This window comes from Rhineura floridana, chromosome 3, assembly GCF_030035675.1.
Source record: "Rhineura floridana isolate rRhiFlo1 chromosome 3, rRhiFlo1.hap2, whole genome shotgun sequence".
Classification (NCBI taxonomy): Eukaryota; Metazoa; Chordata; class Lepidosauria; order Squamata; family Rhineuridae; genus Rhineura; species Rhineura floridana.
Genome location: NC_084482.1, coordinates 111875746 through 111902219, shown reverse-complemented (window position 1 = coordinate 111902219; position 26474 = coordinate 111875746). Strand labels below are relative to the sequence as shown.

The window sequence follows — 26474 nt, the reverse complement described above, 5'->3', positions numbered from 1 at the left end:
CTGCATCCCTAGACTTTTGAGCACAACTCTTGTAGAACTTCTAAAAAGCCTTCCGTTTACCCATTCCAGATTGTGGCATCTATGTTGCTGACCCTGTAGCTCATGAACACCACTGAAAATTCCCAATGCCCACATAAGCATTAGTTTTAAATTTATTTTAATAGATTTATACCCCACCTTGCCAGGAGAAGACTGGCCCAAGGTGACTTACAAAAATTTAAAACTAAAACTATAAATTAAATGCAATTAAAAACACTCCAAAAATCAGGTAAGAACAGCAGCAGTTAACAACCACACCCATCAAGAAAATGCTGAATGCAACAAAATAATTTTATGGGCATATGGATAAAAGGAATCATTCAAAAGGCATCTGGATTTTCAGTCCAGTTATAAAGTTCCCTCTCCTCAGCTCTCAAGGGATAGAAGTGACCTACAAGTAGGGTGGCCCTGTATCCTACCTGAACCCTATTTGAAGGGCTACCTGGTACGAATCCAGTTTTAAGATAAAGAACCCTAAGAAGGGACCAGAGGCTTGAAATGGCCCATCAGCAGCTAGCACCTGGACTGCAGACTGAGCAGGTCCACAGGGCACCCGGTTAGTCTTCCCTGCTGTGATGAGATGTATTGTACTTCTGTTTAAATTATAGTGATTATTTCTAAATTTACTTCTATACATACAAATCAGCATATCCAAATTTTATTCAAACTTGTATCCTCTTCTGTTCTATTTTTGTTGGTGATACTGAAGGTTAAGCAGAACATAGGTACTGACTGCCAGAGAACCTTGCTTTCATTTTCTAATTGAATAACTTTATACTGCCGGATGGGTGGTGCCTACAGGTACCAGCGTGTCAGACAGTACCTCCTATGGCACCCACAAAACATCTCAGTAAATATCCTCTCAAAAATCCACAATGCACACAAGACTGCTTGCTGTTCCCGCTGTTCCCATTGCACTAACTCAACCTCTCCTACGTTACACACACACCCTTAAACATGCCCACATTTCTTGACCAGGATTGAAGGACCACCCTCCCTTCTGTTCTGAACAGAGGAGAAGAGCAAAGGGCTTCTCTCTGTGAGCAAGCACCATGGTTGCTAGTGTCGGTGCCTTTTTCTCCATGCCTGCACCATTTTGTGGTCCTGTCCCTTTTTCTCCTCTTTTCAATGTGGCAGTTATTTTGTATTATGCCAAACCCCCATGGCAGTCATTCTGTGATGGTGCTCACAGCACAAATGTGCCCACTGGCTCAAAAAGGTTGGTAATCCTTGCATAAGGTGCAGCCAGCCTATCTACAAGGAGATAAAAGGAAGGTACCATAGAACCTTGACAAAAAGCTATGGAAAAGGGTGAAGAGCCAGAATTTACTGAAATCAGTATGTTTGAGAGGTTAGGTTCAGAGTAGTGACTGCCTGAATGTACAGGAGGATCTTCTTTTTTCTTTTAAATGAATCCATCAAGAGCCTGGAAAATTCTTCAGTTTTGCTTCCTTGGGCTGAAACTAACACAGCAGAGCTAGTCTGCAGGTACGAGGGGGGTTGACACTTGTCTATGGAAAGAGCTTAAAAATGCAGGTGAATGTTCAGATTTTCTTCTCATTGCAGGGCTGGCTGTAGAGACAAAGTCAAGGCCTTTTATTAGGCCTTTTTCAGCTGTGTGGAATTGGGGGAGCTTTACGGAGAGCCACTTGATAGAGATCTTATTTAGGGAGAATGTAGTTAACACACTGACATCCCACCTCATCAAGAGGCTTTGAGGCAGCTTACAATAATAACTGGTAAACTTTAAAAAAAACTCAGTACATCCATTTTCTCTCTTATCACCTAAAGACTAGTTATCACAAGCCTGAAAAAACTTGCAGTTGTGGAAGAGACACATGACTGCCTATCCTATTCCAAGCAGATAAACAGAAACCTTAGTTCAATTCTAGCACATGGAAAAAAATGCCACACACACCCTTCACCCCCTGCAGTCTTTCCCATCATCACAGTAGGCCTAGATATTTTATTTATTTTAATTACAGGAATGGTGCTGAAAGGATTGTGGTGGATTATGGTGGCATATCCATATACCTCTAAACTAAAAATGACCATGGAAGGAATAGGCCCAGCTGTCTTGAACAAGTGTATTTACTAAGCAAAAGATTCCAGCCAGAGAAAAAGAGCCATAGATTAACATGAACCAATTGGCAAAGCACTTAAAGATACTTACTTCCTCATGCTGCTCCCACAAGCTCTCCAGTTTTCTGAAAGAAATCCAGAACAAGTTAGATCTGTTTGGGGTTTTTTCACACACATACACACCAAGAACTGGCACTGCCTCCAAAGTCCTTGGCTCATTTCACTGCACAAAGAACACAGACCCAATTTCAGATGGTGAAACAGGTTCTTCCACTTCTTCCTAGGCTCAGCTCCTCATGTAACTCTCTCTCCTGCCTCCATCTCACAAGCTGGCCCAATCACTTAATTCTCTGGTTAGGAAATACAAAGCATGCTGGCAAAGGACATCTAGAGCCTTCAGTGCTCCAGTACAAAATTTAGCTGGGGACGGGGGAGGTCAGCCTCAAGCTCATGGTTTGTTCTATCATTTTGGGGTGAAGGAAAATTCAAACTCCATGGAAGAAATTATGTTACATTAGGGCAAAGTGTTGCATCAAGGCCCATATTCTGGAGAGTCTGGATGATGGTCAAAACAAAAGAACTTCTAGTAAAGACTATAAGCTGGCAGAAGAGTTAAGAGTGCTGCAAGTAACTAAAGACTGACAGTCACCTCAGCCTAGTTTAGTTTGCAGGCCATATTCTAGAACACCCAGTCTACTACCCAGGGCCAGCCCTACCATTAGGCAGAGTGAGATGGCAAAGGCTGGGGAGTGGCAGTGACCCCTAAATTACACCGCTGTCCTCAGGTGTGGTGAAGAATGCTATCCTGTCACCTGTGCTGAAGAACATTTCAGTCGCCAATCAGATTGGCTTCTATATATAGAACTGGGGAGGGGCATCATCTTATCCTTTGCCTCAGGTAGCAAAACGTCTTGGGCAATTCCTAATCCCCACTTTTTTTGGAGTGGGTGGGGATTGCTCCAAGGGGAATATGCTATAAGTATCCTAAAGCCACATAACCTAAAGGTGACAACGTTTAGGAGGATCTGATGTTCCTTTCAATACAAGTATTTTACGACCTTTGTTACATACCGTCACAGTATTCATGCATACATGAACAGAACCCCACAGTATGAGAACATGCTGTGGATTTGAGTACAGTAAAACAGCTAAAGCTTTTTACTAAAATATAGTAAGACTGACTTATTCTGTAGTAGGTTTCATTCAGATTACACAGGAATATTGACTGAAACTAGCTGAATAATTTTGCAAGTGGTTTCAGACCAAGTCAAACAAACCCAATGTACAGATGGTGTCATCTCCAACTGTACTTTATGTTTGCTAAAACTTCCAAGATGGGCAAAGTTAAAAGCTCCTCCCAACACTCACAAGGTACGCAATACAGTTCCTGTGGATGGATGGGCGCATGGGAGAGGGGGCATGCAACTGCAAATGTGTCCTGATGGTAATACTTTCCTACACATGCATAACTAGTGGGGGGTTGTGTGTGTGTGTGGGGGGGGAATCTGAACTGAAAGCTTCTTCCATTCCTCCACCCTCATAAGCTGGGAGCTGTCAAGTTATACAGTGTATCAGATCAACAGCAAGTCTTCCCTTTCATGGATACAAGGAAAGAGGTGCATTTTTTTCATGCTAAAGACAATCTCTCCACTACAATAAAATTCAAGATGACAGGACTCTGTAACATGATGTACACTGCTCTGAGCCAGTTTTAAATCAAACAAACAAACCGGCTTCATTCTTTAATTCTGCACATATATGCATCCTTGATTTGGGTTTGTTGTTTCTACATCCCCTGGATATAAAGCCCAGGCTAAGGAATGTCTCTGACAAGGCTGTCTCCTAGCAACTTAAACAATTTAGTCTGCATATTTCCAAAGCACTCTAGGTTGCAATCACCCCCGATTTTGGAAAAAAACAGAAGAGTCTGGACCACCTTAAAGGCTAGTGACGTAACTCTGACAGTGCAATCGTGTATGTGTCTACTCAGAATCAAGCCCCATTCAGTTCAACTGTGTATAGCAAGGGTGGGTGACTTGGCCTAATTTCAAAAGCCCTTTAAGCGATCAGTTCAGATCTCTGGCAAGAGCAAGCTATCCCTCTCCTGGCAGTCTGCTGGGTGGGGAGGAAGTAGAAGAGGGAAAGAGAGAGAAAAGGGGATGACCCTGCCCACTTTTAGCTCTAACCTTGCCTACTGCTGGCTTCAGGCCCCACCCACTACCCGCAGGTAGCCCCGAACAGATTATCCCCGAGGGAATATGGTCTTTGGCAGGATAAAGGTTGCCCACTCCTGATGTATAGGATTTCAGCTGCAAGGTGCATTCCTAGACCCACCAAGTCCCAGTGAAGTCAATGATGCTTGTTTCTGAGTAGACATGCATAGGATTGCACTCTAACAGTTTACTCAGAACTCAGCACACCAATTCCAGTGGCTGCTAATGTTTAAGATTGGAACTTGCTTTGGCTCACTGTTGTCACTAAGTTTACCTTCTCATGTTTAGCTTGGAGCAGAGATCCAGTTTGTGTAAATGGCTCTGCACAGATACAATGTGAATGATTCCACACAGTACCATACTTAAAAACTGTAACATTGAAAAGCACTAAAAGAGAGGTTTATCCATCAAGCAAAGTACTCTAATGTTTTTTTTACCTTCTTTTTCTTCTTTTTCTTTTGCAATCCATCTGCAGTAAGCGACTCCAGCTTTTTGCTCTTCTTTTTCTCTATATTTATGGAAGGAAAAAAAATCAGAACTGCAGTTTTTTAAAAAAACATCACTGCTGTAGTAATTTACAAAACATACTTCCAACTTAAGGATTTTAAATGTAGGAACTTCTGCATGAAAATCCCAAGAATGTTGTATCTATATCTTCATATGATAAAAACATTCAGCAATTGAAGGGATTATTTTAAGCATGCCATTTATTTCTCAGAATATTTATAAACCTTCATGATAAAGAAAAAACTGCAGCTGGATGATGGGTGTCTGAATATGTTCTGGAAAATCCAACGTTGTCAGCTGTTTTGCCACCAACATTCAGCTTTTATGTCAAATGAATGTGTGCCATAGGTATCAATCCAAATATCAAACAAGTCCAAATCTGGCTAAGGGCCTCATCGAAATCTGGGGCCAAAGTTCTATGGTCACCGATTATTAGCCATACTAATCCAAGTCTGCTTGGCTACCTATAAGTCAAGGGAATCTAAGGGAGAACAAACTAGTTCAGGGCTTGCCAGTGTGTGGCACCCATGGGTGCCCATCACTCAGAGGCATTCCTTGGTGCCTGCAGGGTTTCCTCCCACTGCTGAAGTTAGGCTTGAAAGTGGCATTCTATTGTAGCTAATACAACAGGTTATGGTGTGTGCTTGATTGCTGTGTCTGGGTTGGTGGGTTGTGTGTCCCAAGGACAATGAAGGGTTGGCAACCTCAGCATTAGGTGATGCCCTGCTGCTGTGTGGGACCCTCTCCAAGGTTAAGGAAATAACTCTGCATTTAGATTACACAATGTGGCAGGCAAGATGGTATTCTATGGAGACATATTTGCAGCTGTGAAGGAATGAAGATGTTCAGCCATTTTGTACTTGTAATAGTAATAATAATAATAATAATTCATTTTCAATTATATAACAATTCCTTTTTGTTTAGGCTGTTCTTGCCAGAGGGTTCAAAAGGTCATAGAAATTTCATCAGGTCTGCGCAGGAAACCAAACTTGATTAGGGGAGGAACTGATGAAACCTAGTTACTATGGGAACCAAACTTACCAAAAAAATGATACTGCCCTTCTGATTGGCCAAGAGGTTAGGGAAGGGAGTGGGAATAACGTATGGAAGTGACAAGCAGGGTGGTGGACAAAAAGAAGTAAAGCCAGGAGAAGCAGCCAGGACCCACTTCCCAGGAACAGAATCAAGAATTCATTGCACTGCCAGTGGATTAGATAGGCTGAAAGAAATTGCAACTGCTAGGGCTAAAGCAGGGATATAGTCAATACAATGTTTAGTGGGATGCATGTTTCCATGTTACTGTTGTATCTTAATTGCTCTTATAGTAAACTGCTAAAACTTTTAAAACCTGTTCTCCACTCCCTGAAGTATGATCACAGTAACTGTTGATTTTCAAAACCTTTAGTAAAACATTAAAAAAGTCCAATGCCTTGACTTTAACCTCATGCCTAATAGCCACCCCCTCTACTCAACATGTACCATAATTTAAAGCACTTTTATTTCGCTTTGAGAGCCCCCCCCCCAAAAAAAGAATCCTTGGAACTGTAGCTTTTTAAGGATGCTGAGAGTTGTTAGGAGACCCTTAACTGTCCCCAGGATTCTTTGGGGGAGGTGTGGCAGGGCCAGCCATGACTCTTAAAGTGGACTAACAGTTCTTTAAATGCATGGTGTGGATGTGGCCATAGTGAGTTGGCTGGAAGTCTAAGGAGATAACAAAATAATAAGTTGCAGAATATAAGAGGGATGGTTTATTGAAGGCAGTCAGGAAAATGTAAGATATTATCTTAGCAGCAGTAATAAAGACCACAGAGGGGTCAAGTTAGCTGACTGGCTCACTCTCCTCTCCACCACCACCCCCAGCAGTGCAGGTGTTGCCCGTGCCTTCACAATTATATATGTTCAACTGGCTAAGGACTTGTCAAAACGTGGGAGACAAAATCCAGAGGTCAGACATATATTTAGGCAGAGTAATCCAAGTCTGTTTGGTTGTCTATAAATAAGGGAGACTGAGGTAGAACAAGCTCTTCAGATCACCTCCTGCTACATGGGGCCATTTTCTGGGTTAAGAAAAGAATTTCATTTAGATGAACTAACCACTACCTGGTTAGTTTTCGACTCACTGCGACTCAGAACCTCCGCAGTGGTGGGGGACCAATTAGAATGGTCCACCCCAGGAGACTGATGGATCCGGATGGTTTTCTGATGGCCCTTGGGGATTTTCTGGTGACCTCGGCAGGTGATTCTGTCGAAGCCTTGGTCGACCTTTGGAATGAAGAAATGACCAGGGTGGTGGACACAATCGCCCCTAAGCGCCTCCTTTCGCGGATTGGAACCAAATTGGCTCCATGGTTTACTGGAGAACTGGTGATGATGAAACGCGAAAGACGGAGACTAGAGCGACGTTGGCGGAAAACTCTGAATGAATCTGATCGAACACGAGCTAGAATCTACTTAAAAACCTATTCCATAGCAGTAAGGACCCAGAAGAAACTTTTCTTCTCCACCTCTATTGCATCCGCTGAATCTCGCCCGGCGGAATTGTTTCGAGTTGTCAAGGGTCTTTTAAATTCTGACCCTCATGAATATGTTGATCACTCTATAACCCGTTGTCATGAGTTTGCATGTTATTTTGCAAACAAAGTCGCTCAGATTCATTCTGACTTAGACGCCAAGATTAATACAGTCTCTATGGATGTAACTTCGGCTCCTGATTGCTTAATTAGAATGGATTCTTTTCAGCTTGTTCAACCCGAGGATGTGGACAGAATCCTTGGAGAAGTACGTCCCACCACGTGCATGTTAGATCCTTGCCCTTCCTGGCTTATAAAAACTGCCAGAGAGGGACTGGTTAAGTGGGTCATGGAAGTGATTAATGCCTCTTTGGGACAGGGCAGCATACCATCCTGTCTAAAGGAGGCAGTAATAAGACCTTTACTGAAAAAACCTTCCTTGGACCCCCTATTATTAGGTAATTACCGCCCAGTATCTAATATTCCTTTTCTTGGCAAGATAATAGAGCGGGTGGTGACTGCTCAGCTCCAGGGATTTTTGGATGAGACGGACTATCTAGATCCAGCTCAGTCTCGTTTCAGGCCAGGTTGTGGAACTGAGACGGCCTTGGTCGCCTTGGTGGATGACCTTCGCAGAGAGCTGGACAGGGAGAGTGTGTCCCTGTTGGTTTTACTGGATCTCTCAGCTGCTTTCAATACCATCAACCATGGTATCCTTCTGGGCCGCCTCGCTGGGATGGGACTTGGAGGCACGGTAATATGGTGGCTCCGGTCCTTCCTGGAGGAACGAACCCAGAAGGTGGTTATGGGGGACTCCTGTTCGACCACCTGGCCATTGACCTATGGGGTCCCACAGGGTTCAGTTTTGTCCCCCATCTTATTTAATATCTACATGAAACCGCTGGGAGAGGTTATCCGGAGTTTTGGGGTTCGGTGCCACCAATATGCAGATGACACCCAACTCTATCTCTCCTTTCCACCTGATGAAACCACGGAAGCCGTCCAGGTTCTCAACCGATGCCTGATATCAGTGATGGACTGGATGGGAGCGAACAAGCTGAAATTAAATCCTGACAAGACAGAGGTGCTCCTCATCAGTCGGAAGGTGAAGCAGTGACTAGGGATTCAACTTGTGCTGGATGGGGTTACACTCCCCCTGAAATCACAGGTTCGCAGTTTGGGAGTGCTCCTGGACTCGGCTCTGACTCTGGAGGCACAGGTCTCGGCTGTGGCTAGGAGTGCTTTCGCTCAATTAAGATTGGTGCGCCAACTGCGCCCGTTCCTTGACCAGTCAGACTTGATCACGGTGACACATGCCTTAATTACATCCCGATTAGACTACTGTAACGCGCTCTACGTGGGGCTGCCCCTGAAGACTGCTCGGAAACTGAAATTGGTACAAAGAGCTGCAGCCAGGATGTTAACTGGGGCGGGATATAGAGAACATACAACCTCGCTGTTGTATCAGCTCCACTGGTTGCCCATTTGTTTCCGGGCACAATTCAAGGTGCTGGTTTTGACCTATAAAGCCTTATACGGCTTAGGTCCAGGCTATCTGTCAGAGCGCCTCTCCCTCTATGAACCTGCTCGGACTTTAAGATCCTCCAGCGAGATTCTACTTATTACCCCTTCCTTCCTGCAAGTTCATCTTGCAGAGACACAGAATAGGGCTTTTTCGGTGGCCGCCCCTAGACTGTGGAACTCTCTCCCTATTGAGGTCCGGTTGGCTTCCTCATTATCAAATTTTCGTGCACAGGTGAAGACTGTTCTATTTAGATGGGCTTTTAACCAATGTAGTTAGTTTTAACCTATGTTTATTTAATTCCATTTTAAATTGCTTAAACTGAATATCATGTTTATTAATTATTGCTGTTTTAATGTTTTAATGTAAGCCGCCCTGAGTTCCTCGGAAAAAGGGCGGGGTATAAATATTTTAAATAAATAATAAATTAAATAATAGATAACACAATGTAATAAAGGCAAGATGGATGCTCCGCTGAGTATTCAGAACAGTATTTGCAGCCTGTAACATCTGATCTTGTGTTTATTTTCATTTATACATGATTACTATATATTCTCATTTATGCTTGTTTTATATTTGATATTAAAAATTTTTTGTCAGGTGTCCCCAAGCAGTGACAGATACATGCTGGAGTTTTGCTTTCTAGAGCAGAAGGTACAATAACAACCATAATCTGTTCACCCCCTTTCAGGCAGCTGTGAGATCAGGTATACCTTGGCTGGGCAGCTGAAAAGATGCCCTGATATACACACCCAATATAGAGAGATTTTACCGAATATCTTAGTGATGAAGGCAAACCTTAAAATCAAAATGGCAAAAAGGGACAGGTTCCTAGAGGTACACTTGGAGGGGTATGTGCGGCCCTCCACGTGTTGCTGGATTACAACTCTCACCATCCCTGACCGTTGGCCATGCTGGTTGGGGCTGATGGAAGCTGTAGTCCAACAACCTCTGAAGACCCAAGGTTGGGGAAGGCTGGTCTAGGGGAACAAAGACATTTCCATGGTTTCAACACAGAAAGACCACTCAGTTACAGATGGATCATCTTTTGGTATGAAGAGTCAATATACAGGGGCTGCTCTCATTCACAGTAATGGGCAGTAATTCAGCAAGTGCTTCAAGTGCTTGGGATCACACAGGCATGGCATATAGCACACAAGCCCCAGTTACCTGGGATGGTGGAACTACAGTAGAAATGTAGGGTCCTCAGAACGTGTGGCTCAGGGTGCCCCCAGTCACTGGTGATATGACAGATGAAGTTTAGGCCACAGTGAGCCAGCACTGGGGGGGGGTATATAAAACAGTATACACCAACAGAAATGAGATGGTCATGAGATACAGGTTGCTTCCTATACCGATGCGAAGAGGCCCTAAGAAAAATGGTGAAGGGAAGGATCATGGACACAGGTAGCTTCTTGCTACAAAACCACTAAAATGGTATTTACATGAGAATTTGTGAGAACTTCTCAAAAGAGGCCACTGGATCTCAGGCAGTTCTTTCCCTTGCCAACTTGGGGATGGAGTGCTGCAAATGCAGAGAAATCCCTTTCTCATCCTTTGCTAGAGGGGGCGGTGGCTGTCTCTCCCTGTCTGAGGCAGCAGCACAGTGAGAGAGAAATCACCCTGGAAGTATACTAGGAACAGGAATGTACAAAACCTTAGCAGGAGATCCACACCAACTGGAGCTGCTCTTTTAAGAGATACTGGTTAACAGCCACCCAGCAAACACTCTTTCTTTGTGTTAACAGCAGCTCTCAGCATTTAAATACAGTGTTAATACTGTGGCGTCATCTGCAGAGATATGCTTGATTTGCCCAATTACTGCTTAATGTTAACAAAACCGAGCAGCCCCTGTAGCTGAAGCAGGCATTTTGCTTTGCCTGCGAGCATACGCCTGTAGCTGGCAAAGTACTCTTAAAAATTCAGTTTTTAAGACAGACCTTTTCCCGTACAGGGAAGAAGACTATTCCCTAGCTCCTTGAGGCTACACAAATGCACTGCTACTTATTAGCCGAGACGACTTCTCCTCTTCTCTCTGCCTTGCCATGCCCAGAAAAGGAAGTCTGTGGCGAGAGTGTATGGACAAAACCTGGATGTGCAAACACACCATAGCTGTGAGGGCTACGCTTTTTATGGGACATTCCTGTACACTGTATTTGTCCCTGCATGCACTTGCAGGAAAAAGGCCTGCTGCTCAGAACTGCACCGCAGAATTCTTTTACAAGCGCTGCCACAGCTTTAAGAAGGAAGAGCTTGCTGAGTGAAGCAGCCAGCGTATTCACTAGGAGCAAATCAAAACCAAAGCCATGTGATTGCTTGTTTGGGAGGGCAACATGTAAGAAAGGGCACTGATGAGACACTTGGTATGGGGATAAGGCACTAGAGTACACTAAGCTTGTTTTATATTAAGTTTGAGAGCATTTATTCTTTATAGCCTGCTTTTTATGTTAAAAAACAACCACCAAAGCAGCTTATAGTACAAATATAATAAAACAGTAACAGTACAACTTGGACAGTAGCCCTATTCAGGCATTCGACTTCTGCATGAAATCAAAACATGTGATAGGTCTGCGTCCTGGCATTCACGCATGCAATGCAAACATCTGTGAGGAGGGAATATACAGCTCTATGAGCAAAAAGCTCCACTTGAATCATGCGTGCTCAGAATTCTATGTTGCTTAGCCAATGTGTGTACAGCTGTACATGTGAAGGCCCCTTTCCTACAGATGCCTGTGTGGACACCAGAGGGAACCTGTAACATGGGGAAGGGCTACTTGGTGCAGCCCTATTCCATCCCAGCCCCTGCGTGGTGGTTTATCCCAGAAGCAGAATGCCTGGATAGAGCTTGCACCATGAGTTACATATTAACTGGGTGCATCCAAAACAGTGGATGTACTTGGGATTGTGGGAAAGAGAAGGGGAGAACCCGAGGCCTAGATTTGAATGACGTCATTGGAGGCCCTCTGAATATAGGATTCAAGTTCAGCCTTTCCATGTAGTCAAGAAGGGTAGAGAAGGGCAGGCAGGTAGAGAAGGGCAGGCAAAATAAGACAGAGAAGTGAGTTGGAACAAGAAAAGAGGGGACTGAAAAAAACAGGAGGTCCATGGATGGTTGAGAATGGAGCCACCTGGGAAACTGACTGCAAAACAGAGGGGAGCAGATTCTTCCTAAGCACGAGTGAAACCCCCTCCTGGCCCTTCTCCCTCCAGCAATCTTTTTGGTGTTTTAAGCTGGAAGCAGGGTTGAAATCAAGGGGTACCATGGGAGGGAGCTCTGTCCCATGGGGTGTCAAGTCCTCAAAAGCAGAAGCAGCAGGGTATTTGCCCACCAGAGTTGGTTCATTCATTGCTCCACTCTCCTCTTGCTACCACCCATTTCTAAGTGGCAAGCGCCCAAACACTACCCCCAACAGCAACACTTAATTCCTGGCAAATGCAAAGCAGCCTGGTTTCCCCCAGATGTTGTTGGACTCTCAACTCCCATCAGCTCTTGCCAGCATGGCCAATGGTCAAGGTTAATGAGAGTTTTAGTCTAAAACATGTGAAGAGCACCAGGTTAAGAAAGCGTGACCAAATCCATATTAGGGCTTGGGTGACTGTACTAGGGCTGGACCTGCTGAACAGACCCCCCTCCATAAGGGTTAACATCCTGGTCTACAAATCTTGCATCTTTTTCACTTTGGTTACTAACAGAAATTCATGTTAAGCTTTTTTGCTGGCTAGTAATACTGTGTAAGCTCATCTGGGGGCAGCAGAGGGTGCCGAACAAAGACAGGGCAGGGAACATCTAACAGCATGGATTTTCGCTTTGCACGGCAGGGTGGCAATGCTCTTACTCTTATCAGATTTCTTTTCTTTGCCATCTTTCTTCTTTGGTGTTTTGATGCTGCTCGAAGACTTGGCTTTCTTCTTTTTCTTTTTCGGCACCTCTAGGCCACTCTGTGCTTTACGTTTCTTCCCTTTGGGTTCCCCGAGGCCAGCTTCCACAGCAGCCAGCTTCCGTTTCTTGGATGGCTTCTCTTTCACCCCAGCCTTGGATGACTTTGATGGCTTTGGAGTCTTGACTGCCACAACAGGGGTGGCTTGGGTGTCTTCCTGGGCAGCTGCAACAGGATCTCTGGCAACAGCCTCCTCGGAGCTGACTCCCATGGGATGAACCTTGGACAGCAGAGCGAGTGGTAACTGTCCTGCAGGAGTTCCTTTGGCTTTGCCATTGCTCTGAGCCTTGGCTGCAGCTTTCTTTGCTGAGGCAGCTTTGGAGCCAATGCTTCCTGGTCCCCTTTTTCCTGCCACGGCCCCCTTACCCACCTTGGCCTCAACTGCTTCCCTTCCAGAAGAGGACAATGAGCCCATCTCTGCAGAAACAAATTGAAATAAAGAGTGATTCAAGCATTCTTTACAGCCTTACAAGCTACTGAAAAGCTTATGCCTCTCTAATGCCTCCTACTCCTAAACACTGCGGCTTACAGGAGGTAAACCATGTCATGAACTAAATCAGTAATCAAGTTTTTAATCATATGTTAAAAGGAAAAAGGCCAGACTTGTGTGTCTGCAACCTGCAACACAAGCTTCTTCTCTGCACTGAAGAGGGCAGCTCTGGGTGCACATGTGGCATATCAACGGCCACAGCTTTTGAAAGGGATGCTGCTCTCCAGCACTTGTACAAGTGCATGATCACTTGTGAGGAAGTCATCGCCTATAGGGCTGCTTATTGATGACATAATATTTCGGCAGCCTGTGGCTCTCCAGATATTGTTGGATTACAGCTCCCATTGGCCATTTTGGCTAAGACTCTGATGGGAACTCAAGTCCCAGCATCTGGAGGGGCCCAGGTTGTCCATCCAAACCTTTTAATATGAATGTAATAAATGCAAGAACCATCTTTAATAAGTACATTAACAGCCTTTCCTTGAAAGCAGCCTTCCCCAACCTGGTGCCCTCCAGATGGCATTAGACTACAGCTCCCATCAGCACTCATCAGAATGGGCAATCATCAGGGATGACGGGAGTTGCAGTCCAACAGCATCTGGAGGGCACCAGGTTAAGGCTGCTTTAAATTAAGGGATCCCAAAGCTTTCCTAAGTTATTCAATTATTGTGATATGTATTTATAGGTCTGGATTCCCCCCCCCTTAATAATTGAACATGGAAATACTGAATTTCTCATCCTAACACAACCAATTTCCCCCACATGATCTACGGCATATAGGAGTATAGTAAATATTACACTTTCAAAGCTATAGGATTCATTTTCTTTTCATTATCAAGTTTGATAATAAAATGGATTATATCAGAATTAAGATGAATCCTTGAAATCTTAACACCCTCCCAATGCAGCCCAGTGTTTATTGCAGGGGTGGAGTACCTCCAGCCCATTGGCCAATTGAGATCCGCCAGGGCCCCCCAAGTTGGCCTGTGAGGCCATTTCCCCCCAAACCACACCCACCTATCAATTAATTGACCTCACTAGGCAACATCAGCTGATGGGCGGAGTTCAATCATACTGGGTACTGTTTCACCAATGTATTCCCTGAAAAGTTGGCCCCCTGAGGTGGAAGGTTATAAAGGTCTGGTCCTCTGGGCCAAAAAATGTTCCCCACCTCAGGAACAAGCCCAGCTGAGTCTCAGGCTTGGCACACTCCTCTCCTCCCCCACTTTTCTTCATTTCTGGCATGACCATGAGAAGATTTCATTTCAATTTTAATTAACCATAGCTTTCCATTTCATCTGAATCCCAAAAACTGATGTTAATCTCAGCTATGGTTTGAGGGAATGTTGTATTAAGAAAAAAATACAGTCTGCAATAATAATAATAATAATAATAATAATAATAATAATATCATCACCACCAAAACTCTATGGCTTCAAGCCATAGGTTATGAAGTTTGCTATTTCAAACAAACCCCAATGAAGATAAGCCTCAGCTTGATAGGTCTGGATGGCATGACAAGCTGCAGCTAATCAAAACAGAAGTGAAACCTTTGCAGCTCCTCCTTGTGGGTGGTGCCAGGAGGGGAGGCGGGAGCACATGAGTCCAAGGCTGTTTACCATCTGAATAATACCGTGGTTTATTGTAACATCCAAACCCAGTCAACAACAGTTCTCTACAGCCCATTTTCTACCAACCTTCAGCAGGAAATGAAGTGCCTTTTTGTTATTTTATCGACTAAGGCTTCATAGTTTATTTATCTAGCTAGCTTTAGAACAATTTAAGCAGGCAGCCAGAAAGGGGAGGGGAATCTGACACAAAACTATTGCCAATTACTCACTCTGCTAGACAGGGAATGATCTGCAAATCCAACACCAATCAGTTATTTCCTTCAGGCATCCTGCCGAAGGGATTCTTAAGAGTACACAAGGTAAAAAAGCCAAGCTTGATGTGTTTCTGGGGAGGTCCAACAGGTGGCAGCAGAAGACTTATCAATGCCTGTTGGCCCTAATTTTAAGCATTCTTCTTTATCACAGAACCTTACGGTCTTCTAGGGCAGGAATAGAAGTTTTGCACTTCAGACACTATGGCTCCAAAGTGCTAAACATGTTTTTTTTTAAGGATTTGTTCTGTCAACCCAAAGCACAGAAATGCAGTACAATGAAGCTATTTGCTTTTGAAAGCTACCTTGTTGGGCAAAAACAGAAGATCCCACTAAATCATCTAAGCTTAGGAATGTCAAAAATGAAAGTGCTACATGGTTCATGTAGCACAGATCCGTTTTAACACACATTTCATAATCCCAGACACTGAGCGGAAAGTGTACTAACTGCTTCCCTAGAGCAGGGCTGGGGAACTTCCATCCTGCAGGGCTTAGTAAGGCCTGTCACACCTCACTTTATGGCCTGCATCGCCATTTTGGCAAAGCCACATTCATCTACACCTGACGTCAAGCGCAGGGCAGGTAAGACTCCGGATCAGCCAAAAAGGCAAGATAGCACTTGTTGGATATTGCTTAGCCCCTTGCAACGTGCTCTGCAAAACACATGTAGGCAAAAAAGGTCGCCCAATATTACTCTGCCACCTGACACGTGGTCCCACCCACTTGCCAAACATGGCCCACAAGGGGTGGGGAATATAACAATCTGTCCCTAAAGAAAAAAAATGACTGCTATGCTACACTTCAGAACACAGCTGCCACCTTAAACGTGATTCTGTGGCATGCAAGGCAAGAAGGCAGCACCCTCCACAGAGTCAACCCTTTGGTGGAAAATACTGCCCCCACTCATATGATCATTTGAGTCACTGAGCCCATTACAGGACATGCGCATACACAAATCCAAGGCTGCCATACCCCCTACCCTGCTCAAGTCCCCTGCATGGGGAAGATTTTGTAAGATTCATGCCACGCTGAGCTCTAGAGATGACAAAAGCAGCAAGTGCTACTTGGTGTCTGACACTGTCCTCACCTACCCCCAAATTGAGCAGAGGACTTTCCTCACGTTCTGTTGAATATAAGCCCTCAAAGACCTGGGGCATTTGTCTCTGGCGAGCAAATTTGTGGAGACTTCTTGTGCCCATATAAAATCATTACTGAATAACTTGAGTGGTTCCTTTCTCCTCCAGCCTTATATAAGGATTCATCCTCCAATACTAACCTGCCTTCAGTCCAACAGTTCCTTCATCTGTGTCAGAGTTGCTGCTGTCACTGGATGAACTATCAGCAGGAGCGGCTTTCCCAGGAGACTTTGCAAAGGCACTGATGGCAGGACTACTTATAATAGAGGAGGCTTTTCCAGAACTCTGTTTGGATAGCACAGGAGCAGCACACTTCCATAAAGTGGATGCAGAGGTCTTTGAAGGGCCTGAAAAACCTGTTAAGAGGGACTAGAGAGGGGGAGGGGGGAGAGAGTTTGTACATGTACACAAGAGTCAGGAATGGGTAGTTACTGAGTGACACCGTCATTTGTCTTCAAGCAGAAGGAGCTAAAAATGGTCTCTAAGAATTATCAAGTGGCTAGTTAACTAGATGCTTTTTCATAGTCCTACAGCAATACTCATCTGTCTTATGCTGAGTCAGACCACTGGTCCATCTAACTGAGTATTGTCTACACTGACTGGCAGGTGCTGTCCAGGGTTTCAGGCAGGAGATTCTGCCAGCTCTGCCTGGAGATGCCAGAGACTGTATGTGGGAACTTGTGCATGCAAGGCACATGGCTCTACCCCTGTGCTTTGTCCCTTCCCACAGTGAGGTTGCTAATTTCTGAAGGATGAGGGAACAGTTGTGTGTGTGTGTGTGTGTGGGTGCTACGTACAAGGAGATAATAGTGAAAAAAGCTTTTAGGTAGAGTTGCAACCAGCCTTCAGAGTCCACTGTGACTCAGGTTCTTCTTAACTATCATTGCTAAATGTGCCTCCTAAAAGGTCCAGTATTTTTTCCTCTCTCAAGCTTCACAGATCCATGATCTTACTGGCTGAACTCTGGTTGCAGACTTGAGAAAAGCATGTTGTAGATTTGGAGGTCCTGAAAAGCTGACAGAGTTTTATGACTAAGCTGCAAACTCCACAAATAAGCCTCTGTAAACTCCTCCATGGCTTAGTTTTCTGTCTCTTATGAGTTTGTGATGGCAAACCCCACAGTTCCCCATTGTGTGGGTAGCAGCATGGAAGCAGCCCACAGGCTGGAGGAAGCATAGCTAGAGAGAGGGATGATGAGAGAAAAAATACCCTGTGAAATACTTTCATTCTCCCTATTTGGAAGAGGGGGAGAGAGAGAGTGCACGAGAGAGAACACATTTATGCTAGTATTTTATGGGTTTATGACATATACAGTAAATTTGTTTCTCTGTTCTCGTCCTGTTAAGCACACATAGGGGAGGCTCCTGACCATTAGCACACTCCCAGGCTTGCATGCAAGTCAAATGTGCCACAGATGTACAGCACATACTACATATTGCTCATAAAAGGAAGTTTTATAGCTTACTTAGCTTAAATTACAAATAAATTGCTGATGCATGCATAACATAGTTTTCCCGTGTTTAACCATTTCATTGCCCTGACATGGCACTCTGAACCTGTCCTTTATTAGGGCAGAAAAGGTTAACATAAAGTCAGGCAATCAGCATTCTAGCTACAAAAAGCTCCTCTCATTCCATGACTCTTGCATCCAGCAGGTGCATTTAAACTGACTGTATCCCTGATAAACAAATCTGTATTCTGTTTTATTTTGAGTAATATCAATGCCCATTTAAAAAATAAAATGTGCAAAATCAAAAGAGCAGGAAGGATAGTTCCATCAAGCCACGCTGGCAGCAAAATGAATAGTCCTTCAACACTGGAAAGCGTGGACCAAACCAAATACAGAAAGCTGGATACAAGACCTTCCAGCAGCCCATGAGAAAATCCTGCTCTATAAACTACATAAAAAAAGAATCAAAGTTCCAAGAGATTTGGAGGGCATTTTTGGAACTCTTCACTGAGTAAACCTGGGCTCCTACTGGGAGGAAGGGTGGCATATAAATCAAATAATAAATAAAAAGTAGGAGGCACAATGCAATGCATGGATGGAAACTTCTCCAACTCAATAGTTAGTAGTCTGCGACCCCAGCAGAACACTGGCACTCATTTACCTTAACCCTTATCTGAGCATGTGAATCTGAACACTGCATAACATACCTAACAACTGAGCATCAGAAATGAAAATGCTGTAACCAAAAGGGGGGCACAAGGGCAGAGGGAGCTGGAGGGTTGGGGAGGGAATAAGGCATTGTACTGTTTTATTGTAATAATGAGGAAACCCTAATAAACTGTAGATAACAAATGTCTGACCTATTCAACTCATTTAACCTTCCATGTAAAACTTCATCCCGCCACCTCAATTAACCGTTTCCCTTTCATACACTATGCATTCTCCTACAATGAAGCAGCCAGTTCTGTCATTTTTTTTTTTTTAAATGGGTCAGATAGAATGGGAAAAGAAACACAACACTGTAACTCCAAAAGGTTGTTGATAGAGATAATTCTCATTAAAATTAACTTTATACTACAGTCATAAGGAGGCTTAAGCATGGTTGTTCTTTAAAAAAAAGGGGGAGGTCTGAATTTAAGTTCAAGAAAGCAGTGTATGATTATCAGGGGTTTTTGATATCCCATAGAAGTTAAGACTGGGAATCACTACAGACCCCAAATGCAATTACTGCATAACTATGCCCTTGAACAACAACTAATCCTTAATGCCATTTCTTTTTTTACATTAAATTAGAATAACTGTCAAATACATTTTTAAAAAATTGTCCCTTAATTGATCCGATTCTGTAGTCACGAAGTGTTTTTAATGAAGCATGTATGACTCACCTAAGGTGACACAGGGAACTTTGCAACTGGACAAGGATGTGAACCTGGGCATCCTATCTCCAAACCTAGCACTCCAACATCACCACCTTTTTAAAATTTAGTCTGGACACAAGCATGCTTTTCTTGAATTGTGCTAGGTCAGCCTTCATCAAACTGGTGCCCTGCAGATGTTTTCAATTATAACTCCCATCAGCAGGAACCTGCAGTCCAAAACATGTAAACTTGGAGGGCACCAAGTTGGCAAACGCTGAGCTAGGTAAATGAGCTGAAGTGTTCACTTTCCAAAGCAATCCCCTCTGCATTAGTCCAACAGCTTGCTGATGGATTGGATGAGATCTTCCTTCACCAAGCCTCAGTGGGAAACTGTAAACACTACTAACAACAATCATACTTACCCTCTGTTGGTTTACAAGCCCAGTAGTTTACAACTGAAAATTCCATTCATAATCATTGCAGTCTTCCCTTAGGAAACTAAGACAGAGTTATTGTGTCTCAAGATGGGATTCATGATAAGATCCCCAGTTTACCATAGTAAGTGAAAATCCAGGTTCTATGGTGCTAACAGCAGATAGGTTGCAGCTAGATGGCTAAGACTGCCTTAAGCAACTAGCATTGTATCTGGAAGGCCAAGCCTTATAGTACTACCATCAGTCTTAAAAATCCTTGGTGCAAACATACACCGTTAAGGAAAGGCAAAACGTCCAACACAGCCTAAGGGAATTTGTGCCAATGTTTAGAGCTCATCTTGCAGCCCATCAATAAAGAAGCAGTACCTGTGAAGCCTCCTGGTCTTCATCACTGGACTCTTCAGAGAAGCTCTCTGGCTTTTTTACCACTTCTTGTTTCTGTAGCATGCCTGCTAAAAAAATAAATAAGAAAAAGAAGGGAAGAACTTCCCTCAGATCCTCTTACGCCTGCAAAGCTGTTATGGCATGAAGAGTCTCTTAACTGGGAAGATCGTGTCAACCCACAGCTGTGTGTGGAAAGTTCATAAAGAGTTTGCTCATCTCCACCTCCCATTCAAACACTGTCAATAGTCAAGAAGGACTCATAGAAGTCTACGCAAGGGCAACTGAGACAGTTGCTTTTGCTGTGCTATAGAATTCCCCACCCCCTCCTTTTCTTACAAGGTAGGCAGTGAGGGAGTCATTGGGACAACAGCTATATGGTCCTGTAAAGAGGCAGACCATCATCAAGACTGCCTGAATTAGCTATGGTAGTATGTTTCTCCATTTCTTCTTTTTATCTACATATTTATTTATTTATTTACCCTGTCTGGATATAAATGTCTATGTCTACAACGAAACAGAATAAAAAATTTTAAAGAATGACTGCCTGAATAACCACAGGTAACCAACTTTGTCATAGAACTGTCCCACAGGTAGTTATTGCTAGATCCTTAGTTCCCACATTTCCTGAATGAATTGTGCCAAATTCTACAGTGTTCCAAATCTCATGTCTAGATCTTGCCTCCCAAATAAGGTTTAGCACATGATAGGTTTCTTTGAGGGCAACTTTTACATTTTGTTTTAAAGTTAGAAAATCTCCTTGCGAGTTGAAAGGGGGAAAAGGGCCAGCAAGCAAAATTATTTTCTGGTGCCTTTTTAACAAGGCAAAATGCAGATATAACTGAGACTTTGCCTATAGCTGTATACATCAAGAATGAATTTCTAACAGCCAGCCAGTTAGTTACCAGGAGGTGGGGAGGATTAATTTGAGTCAAGGCTCAGTCCTGTCACCTGCTTCCAACGCCAGGGCTCAGCCTTGGGATACATGAGGTGTACACCTAAGTACGTACAAATGCTTATGCTTACACATAAACATCTGAGACAGAGTGAAGAGGGTGGGATGCAGAAGCATTTCCAGGTAAGAGGATGTGGCTTTCTGAAGACTTCAGCTTGGGTAAATACCTTCTACACAAAGCTGCAATCATCATGCAAACATGAGGTACGAGTCTTCTAGCTTTTCTCTGTCTCTAGTGGGCACCACCCTCTTGTGGCATATCAAGCTGAGGGTCAAAAAATCCCCCCCACACACACACTTCTCACTGTGCTTGCCAGGTTCAAATATGACTAGAAATTCCCCCTCTTGTCTCTTACCAGGCTGTAGGACCTGCTGGGCTGTTGACAGCACTGCCTCCTCCTCACTGTCTGAGGAACTGCTGCTTCCTGAGCTCTCCTGGCGTTTTAGGATCCCCCCAGGTTTAGCAGGCAGAGCCTTTTTGGAGGGGCTTTGCTCCACCTTCCCTGTTATTGCAGCAAGGCCTTGGGACTTGTTGGAAATATTATCAGGGGTACTAGACTTGGCCTGTACACCCTTCCCTGAAGAAATGGCTGCTTTATTTGTCTTCTGCTGAAAAAAAGGGTGAATACGGGTCTGGGTGGAGAAATAAAAAACCAAAGTCATACATTAAAAGAAGGGGGTGGAAACCTCACAGCCATCCATTCTTAGAAGTAACAAACACTCTTACTGCTTAGGAAGACAGATTCAGAACAGCATATCCACAAATCTAATAAAAGTCTTCTGCTTGCACTAGAAGGACAGGATACAAATATTCAAACAAATACATAAATAAATGAATGAATGAAACAAAGAAAGAAAGATCTTTACATCATTGGCCCTAGGGTAATAAGGAAGGTAGGAGGTTGTGGGCAGAAGGCAAGGGAAATCAATGCCAGGGAAAAGAAACACAGGCCTGCTGAAGTGTAGTTGGACAACAACCGTACTGGCAAAGACAAACAAACTGCTGAGCACACTGTGGACACTTTTGGTAATAATGTCATCTCTGCCCCAAGAAGCTAATAAGAGGAGACATGTTTCATTACAGAACTGGGCCAGGCAGATTCACATCTGACACTTGAGCCACTCTTGCAACTGCACCTTTTCCTTCTGTGTGACAGAACCACTTCTCTTTTTACCTGCTGCACAGGCTCTCCAGCTGCCTCCTCGCCCGTTGAAGAATCAGAGCTGTCGGTCTCTGAGCTCTCAGAGGCTTTCTGGACAGAGGCAGCTGCTGACTTTGCTGGGCTTGTTGTCCCTTTTCCTGCTGGCTGAGCAACGCCCGTCTTGCTTGACTTGGCACCTGCTGCCTTTGCAGCTGGGGCTTTTGCGGGACTGGGGGCAAGTTTCTGTGTCACCTGAGCCGGTTTCTAGGAAAGGGAGTATTATTACAATTAGATTGTGACAAGAACAAAGCTCTAAATGCATGGGAATGCCAAAAAAGCACCAAGCACTCAGTCTTCAGGGGAATGAAATCAGTTCTGCAAATCAAAGGAAGCTTTACAACAATTGCCCACCACCACCAGTTATTCCAATAGTTTTCTAGGCCCTAGAAAGAACCTTGGTTTCAGGGAAATAGGATTATGGTAGCATTCTACACAAAGGGCTGCCACACCTGCGTAATGGAATACAGAACATGACAGACACTGAAGTTTGGAGGCAACTGCTGCATTTGGACCATCATACCTCATACAAGAGACACACAAGCTTTCGCCCACGGGCTCTCCTTCTTGTGCTGCCCCTTCTCCACCTCAGCACACCACCATAAGTCTTAAATAATTATGATTTCCCATTACATCCAAACCAGGAAACGACAGTTATCAGGTTCAGAATAAGCCAGTTATCTTAAACTGTGGTTTGAAGTTGGTTTAAGATCCTGGCTTGTTCCAAATTTCTAGCAGCCAGAAGGTAGGACCCAAGTGTTTTGCAAAGCTCTTTTGTCTCTCTTCACCATTACTAAAGCGCAGAACAAACTTTGAATATTGAGCATGTGTGTACAGATGTCCCTGAATCTATATACATACCAGATCCAGCTTTTCCTTGGTGTGGATAGTACATTTAGTCCTGCACAAATGCTTCCAGGTGCCCACATCTCCCCCCTTCCTTGCTGAGACATCCCAACTTTGCAAATATTCAAATTCTCCTCAGTAATGGAAGCAAAATTATGCAGAGAAAGCAACACAAGTTTGGAATACATTCCAGACACAGAATTTCCCATGTTTGGCCCTCCCATTGTGCTGAGACAAAGAGAGAAGAGTCTGTTAGGCTGCAATTATCCAGGACTTACTCATGAAGACTTACTTCTGAGTAAGCCTGAACCTACGTTATTGGGAAATCAACAAATATAATAATAAAAAATAGGCATGTATGCTTATTTTATTTAATAAATGTGTGCTCAACCTTTCTGCTTGCCCTTCCACCATCACTCACCTCACATTTTTAAGGGAGTTCCAAATCAAAAACATTCAATGATAGCCTCCACTGACAAGACCAATTGCTTCCCCCCAATAGCAAGGCAAATGTACTCAAAATATAATGAACTGCATTCAACATTAGTCCAACTCAGAGTAGACCTACTGAACATTAACAGACATGACTAACTTGGAGTAGACCCATTGAGATGTATCCAAAGTAGAGCTTAGTATCTTGAAGACACACTTTGGAAGGGAAAGAGTTTTTTGGAAACCCTGCATGTAAGGCAAGCCTTTCATTTTTCAATTTTCAGAGAAAATGCAATTCAAAGTGCTTCTCTCAGCCTACACCACCAGCTGCCGTTTTTTTTCCTGGATTCTCATGAGTTTTTCATATACATTTGGAACATTAATAAAAAAAATATTTTTATGCATCCAGCATATACATACAAATATATTAAAAATCAGCTGTGCTTTGGAAGCTATGCTTGTATTAACAAAAACAATCTTTAAAAGAACACCATCTCTGTCAGCTGTACAAAATAACAATTACTTATTTATCCACCTCTAGGAACTGTCTCAGCAACTCCTGCATTGGTTTTACTGTGCTGCTGTCTCTCTTTTTTAGACTTCCAATGGAGAACAGCTTTCGAGCATAGATACTGCCCAAGAACTATGTTCAGAAGCAGATCTGGAGTTCAAAATGCAGACCAGAGACTTTGAGTAGCATCATTTCTTCTCTCCCTGGCTCCCAAAGAAGCAGTCCAGCTATCTGCAACCACAATGTAGAGCTCCTTGTGCCCAAACTAGTATTCCCCCCCACAAAAAAACATATCTGCATCCTACAGCCTGGGCTGATCAGTACAGCCATCAAGTAAACACAAATACATAAATCTAGTTAGGGGCTATCATGGCATACGGTTCATTAGCTGATCCTGCGCACACAGCTCCCCTTCACAATCTAGAAGCTGGGTCTACAAAATCAGAGCCCTTTTCAAGCTAACACCCTACTCATCAGATTTTCAGGACCAGGCAGCCAATTCCAGTCCCCTCACTCTCCCATTCCATTTTATTAAGAGTAAGGTTGGCAACTTTTTGCCTTTTTTTTTTTAAGGTTCAGCACAAACAGACCCAAGCCCATATGTCAAGCTTTGTAAAGGAAGCAACTATAGACTTAGGACCAGTCTGCTAAGCACAGCTGAAGTTGTACAGAAGGAGTCTCCCTCCTCACTGATCTCTTATGAGGTACCTGAGTGAACACCGTGTCTTCTTCAGAGTCAGACTCATCGCTAGAATCTTGACTACTGTCTTCACTCTCTTGGGCCTTCTGAAGTGGTCCTGGTAGAGTCTGGAATTTCGTAACACACACTGACTGAGCTGCAGCATTCGCTTTGGTTGCTGAAAAGTAATCAGGAGATAAGACAACTGCTCAACAGGCTAAAACTTAAGGGGGGGCACAGCTCAGTGGTAGAGCAAATGTTTTGCATGCAGAAGGCCCTTGGTTCAATCCCTGGTGACTCCAGATAGGACCAGGAAAGACTTTTGCCTGAAACCCCGGACAGCCATAGTCAGGGTGTCGAGATACCGTTGGGCTACAACTCACATCATCCTCGACTATTGGCCATGCTTGTTGGGGCTTATGGGAGTCAGAGTGCAACAACATCTGGGAGAGCTTCAGGTTCCCCATTCCTGGTGTCGACAATATTGAGCTAGTTGGACAAGTGGGCTGATTTGGTATTAAGGCAGCTTCCCATGATAAGGCAGCTTCCCACATAGATAAGAGTTCATACATTCAACACCTGTGGCTCAAGCCATTTCTTTATCATTTGTAAAAAGGAATGGGGTGGGGGACACAGACCTTAGAAACAGCCACTGCTCTCTTCAAAGTCATGTTGATCAGGGATTTCCTAGTACTGGCTAAAGAAAAACAGCAAGGAACGGAAAATTGCCACAGCTTGTGGTCCTACAATTATATTAGAAAAACTGGACCCTAAACGGAGAAACATCTTCCCTTCCAACTTCTGAACAAATAAGTGAGGAAGTCAGTTGGGAACCAGCTTGCAGCAGTGAATTCTAGGTCTTATTAGCAGCTACCTGCTGGTGACAGACAATCTGCTGCCTGGTATTTTCCCCACTACAAAGTCTGCCAAACCTACAAGCAGGTGAGAAAGCTTGTTAGTTGCAAGCCTTTTAATGAGCAAATCCATTGCACTACTGTTAAAGAAAACCTATGCAGATGCTTCCTCTTGGCTTAGCTTCTAACCCTTAACAAGTCTAACTTCCCCAGAAAAACAAAATACCCAAGCCTCAGAGTTCAGTAATGCCTCATCTTTGTGGCGTTAACCCTATTAATTTAGATAGACGTAAAAAGATAAAGACGACGTGGAGAGGACAGGAAAGAGATGGTTTTCCTAGATTTCCATTAAAATCTCACACTTTTTCTTCCATGGTTCAGATTGCAGCGTTTGTCTTTTCCATGACCACAGTGGCAGAGAGAAAGAAAGAAATCGCAAACGCATATAACTCAGGGGAAAGGGCCACAAGCACCTGCTTAGCATGCAGCACACGCAGAAATAACATGCACTGTGTTTTATGTATGTCAGCATCCTAGAATGTTACTACATCATTACATTTGTGTCCCCAACCTTCCCCCATGGAGCTCAGGGTGGTAGCTATTGAAGTTAAGCCATTTTATCTTTAAGAGACACTGGGAGGGAAACTTAGGTCAAGAAACTGCAACATAGGCAGTTTTAATGGCTGAGAGAAGGTTTGAACTCAAGCTGCCCTATGCCAGATCTCCCACCCTGCCCAGAGAGTGTATCATGTAGGCGCTTACTTTTAAAGTTTTGCCAAAAGCCTGCAAACAAGACTATGGTATGCCCCAAAGAGAGGCAGGTTCACACACGCACGTAACCTTTGTTGCTATGCATTTTCTTAAAGCACCTTAACAAAGTGTCTTATTTGGCTCTAGTATTCCACAGGAAGAGACAGCTTCTCTAGGAATTTCCCAGAGGAGCAGAAATTCTTAGGAACAGCTAGTCCCTTCATCATTATGACTCAGATTCCAGGAGTATTTTCTGACTGCTTATGTTATGAAACTTGCTAGGTGACTTGGGACACACAATTTGCT

At 43.8% G+C, this 26474-nt stretch overlaps 1 protein-coding gene across 5 annotated transcripts in view; it reads right to left on the bottom strand.

The window, feature by feature from the left end:
• The window catches only part of TCOF1 (treacle ribosome biogenesis factor 1), a 60527-nt gene that overhangs the window by 3127 nt on the left and 30926 nt on the right, over nt 1–26474 (bottom strand). For 2 of the 5 annotated variants that reach the window (XM_061617368.1, XM_061617367.1), the window contains exons 10-17: nt 24594–24742; nt 22073–22303; nt 21254–21530; nt 19928–20013; nt 16460–16688; nt 12710–13228; nt 4772–4842; nt 2213–2246 (exon numbers count right to left, since the gene is read on the bottom strand). In XM_061617368.1, the coding sequence (XP_061473352.1) occupies nt 2217–2246; nt 4772–4842; nt 12710–13228; nt 16460–16688; nt 19928–20013; nt 21254–21530; nt 22073–22303; nt 24594–24742 (1592 nt within the window). In that variant the 3' untranslated portion in view covers nt 2213–2216. The remainder of the gene's footprint in view (nt 1–2212; nt 2247–4771; nt 4843–12709; nt 13229–16459; nt 16689–19927; nt 20014–21253; nt 21531–22072; nt 22304–24593; nt 24743–26474) is intronic. The other 3 variants (XM_061617369.1, XM_061617370.1, XM_061617371.1) reach the window with 3 other exon arrangements.